The sequence below is a fragment of the Mandrillus leucophaeus genome, unplaced genomic scaffold (genome assembly GCF_000951045.1).
Source record: "Mandrillus leucophaeus isolate KB7577 unplaced genomic scaffold, Mleu.le_1.0 Scaffold337, whole genome shotgun sequence".
Lineage (NCBI taxonomy): Eukaryota > Metazoa > Chordata > Mammalia > Primates > Cercopithecidae > Mandrillus > Mandrillus leucophaeus.
In genome coordinates this window covers 1,195,468-1,202,873 of record NW_012103554.1, presented here as the reverse complement: position 1 = coordinate 1,202,873, position 7,406 = coordinate 1,195,468, and the positions used below count along the sequence as shown (strand labels likewise).

At 45.9% G+C, this 7,406-nt stretch overlaps 1 protein-coding gene across 1 annotated transcript in view; it reads right to left on the bottom strand.

The window, feature by feature from the left end:
• MTHFD1L (methylenetetrahydrofolate dehydrogenase (NADP+ dependent) 1-like) overlaps positions 1-7,406 on the bottom strand; it is a 268,081-nt gene that overhangs the window by 248,351 nt on the left and 12,324 nt on the right. The window contains exon 2 of the mRNA XM_011988735.1: positions 12-140. Within this exon, the coding sequence (XP_011844125.1) occupies positions 12-140 (129 nt within the window). The remainder of the gene's footprint in view (positions 1-11; positions 141-7,406) is intronic.

Here is a 7,406-nt window from a genome sequence, read left to right as displayed (position 1 = left end):
GCTGGAAGAACCTGGCGCTTCCTCCTCGTCCGTAGGGACCCCTAGGGGGCACTGCACCCGGCGGCCGTGACGTGCGGAGGGCGGGGACCTGAGAGCCGCCGGCCGGGATGTCACGGCTTGGGGCACTTTGGTTTGGTTGGCTGTACCAGACAGAGGGTGGGGTGCGGAATGGGGCTCAGACTCTGCCCTGAGACTTTGCCTCCCTCCCTTCAGCCTGAAAGGCCGAGGTGACCCTTGGTACTCAGGGCGGCAAGTTTAGACGGAAGGGCTTGGATTTACTGTACTGGAGGTGGCCTGAGGATAAGACGCTTTGCAACCTTAGGTAGGGGCACTTAATCTCGGTGAGCTTGCGGGGCTTCGTCAGTGCTCTCTCTCGTCAGAGCACAGAGGTAACAATGCTCTTCTTAAAACCTTAGAAGGATTTTATAGTCCTGATTGGTTCTAGGGCCCCTCCAGGGGAACCACGTCCACAGATGCTCAAGTACTTGGTGAAAAAAACAAAAAAAAAAGTATTTGCATATCACCTATATTCCCTAAGTCCTCACCTAACATTGTGGAGGGGTTCTTGGAAACTGAAACTTTAAGCCAAATGACTGTAAGGAAACCAGTTTGACCACAAGCTAATTGATATGAATGAAGTTCCTACAACATATCTGTGGTCACAAAATCGCCCCTAAACTTCTAAATAAAGACCGAAAGCCTTCTAATATTAAACATTGAAATAAGTGTGAGCCATGCATACATTTAAGAAAGGTTTTTGGCTCACGCCTATAACCCCAGCACTTTGGGAGGCTGAGGTCGGCGGATCACTTGAGGCCAGGAGTTCAAGACCAGCTTGGCCAACATGGTGAAACCCCATCGCAACTGAAAATACAGAAAATTGGCTGGGTGTGGTGGCGCGTGCCTGTATTCCCAGCTACTTGGGAGGCTGAGGCAGGAGAATCGCTTGAACCCAGGAGACAGAGGTTGCAGTGAGCCAAGATCATGCCACTGTACTCTAGCCTGGAGGACAGAGCACAGCTTCGTCTCAAAGAAAAAAAAAAAGTTTTTCTTTTTAAAAAGCACTCCCTATCCCCCTGCTTAGAGAAAAATAAAGATTAATAAAAGTGAGATGATTTTTACCGGCTTATTCCAACTCAGGGCACCAGGCAGGCTAGGACACCATGCCTCACAGGGTGCGCTCACACACACCCACGCTCACACTCGGACCATGTAGATGCAATTTCACCTGAAGTGCACTGCACGGCTTTGGGATGTGACAGGAGACCGGAAGACAGAGAGAAAATCCACACAGACATGGACAAAACGTGACAGTGGACCCAACCAGAAATCTATTTTTTTCCTCATCATTATAAGAAAACCACTGAGCAAAATGATGAAATGATGTTATTCCAGGACCTGCTGTACTTATAATACCTAATACAATGTAAATGCTATGTAAATAGATGTTACACTGTACTTTCTTATTTCTATGATTATTTTTAATTTTTTCAAATATTGTCAGTCCCAGGTTGATTGAGGATACAGAGGGCTGACCATAATTTCCAAGTAAAGTGGATATCAGATTGTAATTTTGTAATTCCCAAGTGAGGGTCAGATTGTTAACTTTATATTTTTACAGTCTTATAACTTTACATTCCTATAATTCCCAAATAAGGTGGGAATAAAACTAGTCCAAGTTACAGAGATTGGTTTTCCATTAGCCAAGCACCATACTAGGACAGCGCTGGAAGGACCCCTCATACAATCCTAACAAATGTAGGGAATTGAGAGCTATTGTCTTGATGTTCAACTTCTGGAAACTGGGGTCCAGAGAGGCCCATCTGTTTACTGGCAGAGCTGGGAGATTGAGGCTGCAATGAGCTGTGAGTGTGTCACTGCATTCCAACCTGGGCAACAGAGTGAAACCCTGTCTCAAAAAAAAAAAAAAAAAAGCTTCCTGAAGAAGGCAAAAGAGGTGGCACCTGGACGCAAGACCTTAGCAGTTGAGCTAAGGGAAGGTCAATGTTGGAGATGAGCTAAGGGAAAGCCAATGTTGGAAAAGTGGGAATGTTGGAAATGAAGGAACCACATGAGCAAAAGTCTGGAGCATGATGAATTTGAGGTACTGAGAGCTGTTCAGTTGAGTGGGGAGGGCGGTGCGTCCGGAATTGGTTTCTTCCGTTGGGTTCTTGGTCTTGCTGACTTCAACAATGAAATCAGTGACCCTCACGGTGAGTGTTATAGCTCCGAAAGATAGTGTGTCCAGAATTTATTCCTTCAGATGTTCAGGTGTGTCCAGACTTTCTTCCTTCGGGTGGGTTCGTGGTTTCCCTGACTTAAGGAGTGAAGCTGCAGACCTTGGCAGTGAGTGTTACAGTTCTTAAAGATGGTGCGTCTGGAGTCTGTTCCTTCAGATGTTCAGATGTGTTGGAATTTCCTCCTTCTGGTGGGCTGGTGGTCCTGCTGTCTTCAGGAATGAAGCCACAGACCCTCGCGGTGAGTGTTACAGCTCATAAAGGAGTGTGAACCCAAAGAGTGAGCAGCAGCAAGATTTATTGTGAAGAGCAAAAGAACAAAGCTTCCATGGTGTGAAAGGCAACCCAAGTAGATTGCTGCTGCTGGCCCAGGTGGCCAGCTTTTATTCCCTTATTTGGCCCCACCCATGTCCCACCAATGGTCCATTTTACAGAGCGCTGATTGGTCCATTTTACAGAGCGCTAATTGGTCCATTTTTACAGAGTGCTGATTGGTGCGTTTACAATCCTTTAGCTAGACAGAAAAGTTCTCCAAGTACCCATGCACCCAGAAGCCAAGCTGGCTTCACTTCTCACTGGCACTCACTGTGGGGGTTTTGTGGCACCTAAGCTGGGGCATTCCAGCAGCCCAGAGGGAACTCATCCCAGACAATCAAGAGGAAAAGAAGGGAAGCGAGAAAGAGATGGAGACCTGCTATTGTGGCCAACGATCCCACAAAGAGGGAAAGGGGGTCCACACATGGGATTCAGCCTCCGATCAAGCCCAGCACTCGCTGGCCAGGGCCAAGTGCTGGGCTTGTTGAGCCCACACTCACCTGGAATCCAGGCTGGCCCACAAGGGCCACACACAACCCCAGCTCCCGCCCGCACCTCTTTCTTCCCACTTCCCTGTGAGCAGAGGGAGCCGGCTCCGGCCTTTCCTAGCCCTGGAGAGGGACCCTTATAGTGCTGCAGTGGGCTGAAGGGCTCCTGGAGCGCGGCCAGAGCAGATGCCGAGGCGGAGAAGGCGTGGAGAGCAAGCGAGGGCTGCTAGCACCTTGTCACCTTTCAATCCCCACTCTAAACAGGACACCCCAACTGCTGTTGGGAATTGGGTGATGACCGCTTTAGCTAATTCCTGCTGGATTGGGGTGAAGAAGGGGCCCTGCAGTTGTAGTGTTCTCCAGAGGAACTCTTTAGGCCAGTGGAAGGGCCAGCAGTTCGGTCCAGGGGTCCTCGGTAGAAGTTGTTAGTTGAGCTCATTTGGGGTTCCATTTCTAAGACCATCTGTAGCTTGATGGCCTCGATTCTAGAGGAAACAAATTTGACGAGGTTAAAAATACAGGGTCCCAGGTGTGTAACAGCAAGATGGCTGCCATGGGACCTAGAAAGGGGAGAAGCCATGCTGCCCAACTCCAGAGGTTGGTATAAGACTTTGAAAGGTGTTGTCTGATTTCAGAAGCTTTTTCCTGTATTGCCGGGCAGCATCTTGTACTATCCCTGACTGGTTAGTGTAAAAACAACACTCTTCCCCTAAGAAGGTGCAGAGTCCTCCTTTCTCAGCAGTGAGGGTGTCTAGGCCTCAGCGGTTTTGGAGAGTCACTGCTGCCAAAAAGTCTATTTGGGATTTAGAGTAAGGATAGATTTCGTTACTTCTTGCAAACTGTCTGAGAAATCCTTTGAGAGTGTGTGGTAGTAGGATAATGAAGTAGATAAACTGGCTATTCTGGTTCCTGTAGCAGTCGCCATCCCTAACTCTATAAGTAGAGGTATTAGTTGTATGGCTCTGCGCTGACAGACTTGAGCTTTGAGGGGTACTGATAGGGTCTGATTTCCACAAGATTAGAAGTTAGGATAATATACGTTTACACTGTTCACTTTTAGCGAACTTTACTTTTGTTGAAAACCTTGTAAGTTTGGGATTTCAATTATTCTTTGCTGTTAATAAGACCTTGTTCAGCCCATATTAACTTACAATTGGTATAGATGTCTCCTTCCTGATTCTGTAAGTACTTTAAGGTTTGGCTGAGTACAAACAACTGGCACATTTGAGTAGACCAATTGCCAGGCAATTTTCCTAACTCTGCTTCTACAAGAGTTTCCTTATTTACTGAATACCCATTGTGTCTTTTTTCCTTAATTGCCAGGGGAGGAACCATCTATCCTCCTGTCCTGAAGGGAGTTCCTCCTAGATCTGGTTGGACCTTTGTATGGGTAATTAATTAAGATTTAGATCCCCTGTTAGGAAACCTGCTGGGTTAAGGATTTTTGATTGGAAGGCTTCGGGTTGTCAGTGGCCTCAGTGCTTTCAGGTTACGCCCTTGTTTACACTGACAAGGTGATATTGTTGTGTTATAGGGTTACAGAGAAGACCTTCAATTATCAATTATAGATTTTAAATGTACCCTGGCTCTTAAAGGAATAGGGCACACTGTTTTTTCTTTACTACTTCCATCTCCCTTTCTTTCTCTTTGACTTCTTTGCCTCTTTCTGACTCCCTCTTTGTCTCTGTCTCTTCCTCTCTCTGTCTCTCTCTCTGACTTTCTCTTTTTCTTTCCTTTTTGCCGGTCTGTGCCTGCCTCTGCTAGCCACTTAGGCTGCTGTTCTCCCCTCTCCTTCCCCTTTCTGATGGCTTCAGCAGTGTAAGACTGCCACCTCCTTGGGTTTTTGCACCGCGTGCAATAACTCCATGATTTCCTTGTGGCATTTAATGGGTGTTCCCCCAGAGGTTAGGAACTCCCTTTCTTTCCATATTGCAGCATGGGCATGTAGGATTAGATAAGTATACTTCTATCTGTATACATATTTATTCTTTTTCCCTTTCCCAGTTCTAAGGCTTGGGTACGTGTCACTAGTTCTTCTAACTGGGTGCTGGTCCCTAGGGGAAGAGGCTTACTTTCAAGTACGGTTACATCACTAACTATGGCGTAACCTGCCCTTTGTATCCCATTCTCCTCAAATGAAATTCCATCGGTATATAGGTTAGGGTCAGGATTAGCTAAGGGGACTTCTAAGAGATCATCTCAGGCAGCATAAGTCTGGACTATAATTTGTTGACAGTCATGCCCGATTGGTTCCCCATCCTCTGGAAGAAAAGTGGCAGGGTTGAGGGCTGCACACGTTCATATTTGAAGCACTGGTCCCTCAAGGAGTAGTGCCTGGTGTCTAAGCAGGCGGTTGTCTGATAGCCATAAACTTCCTTTGGCACCTAGTAAGCCATTACATCATCAGTAGTCAAGGAAAGGTACTGTGCCTGGATGTGCATGTAGGCTAGATTTATGTTTCCCTTTACACAAACATCTCAGTGTAGCAAAGAGTAACGTAGCAGTATTGCTGCCAGCGTATCTTGCCTCCAGCCACAGGGCGGTTTTCTCCTATCTCATGGTCAGCTTTACACTGAGACATTTCATTCCCAGGGACGAGCAGGAGACGGAAATCTTCCCCTTATCTGAACTGCAAAGAGGCCTCCCTCTTTCACTACTCCTCCTCAGCACAGACCCTTCACGAGTGTCAGGCTGGGGGATGGAACGTCTTTCCTTTCCCATGAGGCCATATCTCAGGCTGTCTGTGTCGGGGGAAACCTTGGACAATACCCAGGCTTTCTTGGGCAGAGGTCCCTGCGGCTTTCTGCAGTGCATTGTGTCCCTGGTTAATAGAGAATGGAGAATGGTGATGACTTTTACCCGGCATACTGCCTGCAAACATATTGTTAACCAGGCACATCCTGCACGGCCCTAAATCCATTAAACCTTGATTCAATACAGCACATGTTTCTGTGAGCACAGGGTTGGGGCTAAAGTTACAGATTAACAGCATCTCAAAGCAGAACAATTTTTCTTAGTACAGATCAAAATGGAGTTTCTTATGTCTTCCTTTTCTACATAGACACAGTAACAATTTGATCTCTTTCTTTTCCCCACATTTCCCCCTTTTCTTTTTGATAAAACTGCAATCGTCATCATGGCCCATTCTTGATGGTCGCTGTCTCTTCGGAGATGCTGGGTGCACCTGCAGACTAACAGCAGACAGAACAGGCACACCAGGATTAATACGAGATTTACAATAGTGGAACTTCTGATAGTTTTAACCCAAGTGACTGGGTTAAGATTTGCGAGGCCATCAGCAGCTTCTGTGATTGCCTCAGTTCCTGGCACCAAATTTAAACGGGCTTTTGATGCCTCAAAAAATTTGTTCTTTTAATTTTGAAATGTCTAAAGTAAGATTATCTTCTCTTCCTTGTAGATGGCATCTAACCACGTCCCAGGGATGCTCAGACTCGTTATAGGCTTGGGGTGTAGTAAAAAAATCTGACGTATTCCAGTCACACTGTAACTGAAAACGATGTTCCAAGCTCATGAGCCTATCTCCCATCCAAATGACATTTTGTCTAATTTCATTAATCTGATCTGCCAACTTTTTGATCAATACCAGGTTGTGAATTCCACAATCTTGTAGAATATTTTGCCAATTGTTAACAAAGTGTACTGTTTGAACAGAAGAGTGCAATGCAACTCCTGCCACAGTGGCCATAGCTGTGACTGCAATTAATCCCATAATCACTGCAATCAAAGTAAAAATGAATCTTTTGGATCTATTTAGAGTGCCTTTTAATACTTCAGTCAAAATATGGATGGATGGCGAAGTCGCCCACGGTTGGTCCGCGGACACAGGGATCCACGTGCCCTCTCTTGCTCTAGAATACAATGCTGCCAATTAAAAGTTGAATCAATGCAAGTAAACAATCTACAATTTTCACAGGTTATAGTTTGGGAATCTGGGTTAATAACTATTTTACCTACAACTAGCATATAAGGGGGCTTTACACAACTTTGCAAAGGAATTATCAGCCTGGAATTTAGGTCGATAGCATACGATGGCTTATGGTCTCTTGTTTTTATAGCTTGATTTCCAGACCAAATTCTAGTGTGGTGTGAGGCCACAGTAAGCTTCCAAAGTTCCAGGTTCTCAGGACCAGTAACAAGACTAACTTTGTTCAAGGTGGAGATTCGCTTTTCATCCCATTCCCAAGGGTAGAGAGACTCTAACGTTTTGTACTTATTTTTATCTAAACCTTCTGTTAAGTCACTGTTCACAGTTGGACTCACATGTGCACTGGGACACGATTGAGTTTGTCCTATGCAAATGCGGTAGAATTGACCTCGAGGTGCGCAATCTATAATGGTTCCGAAT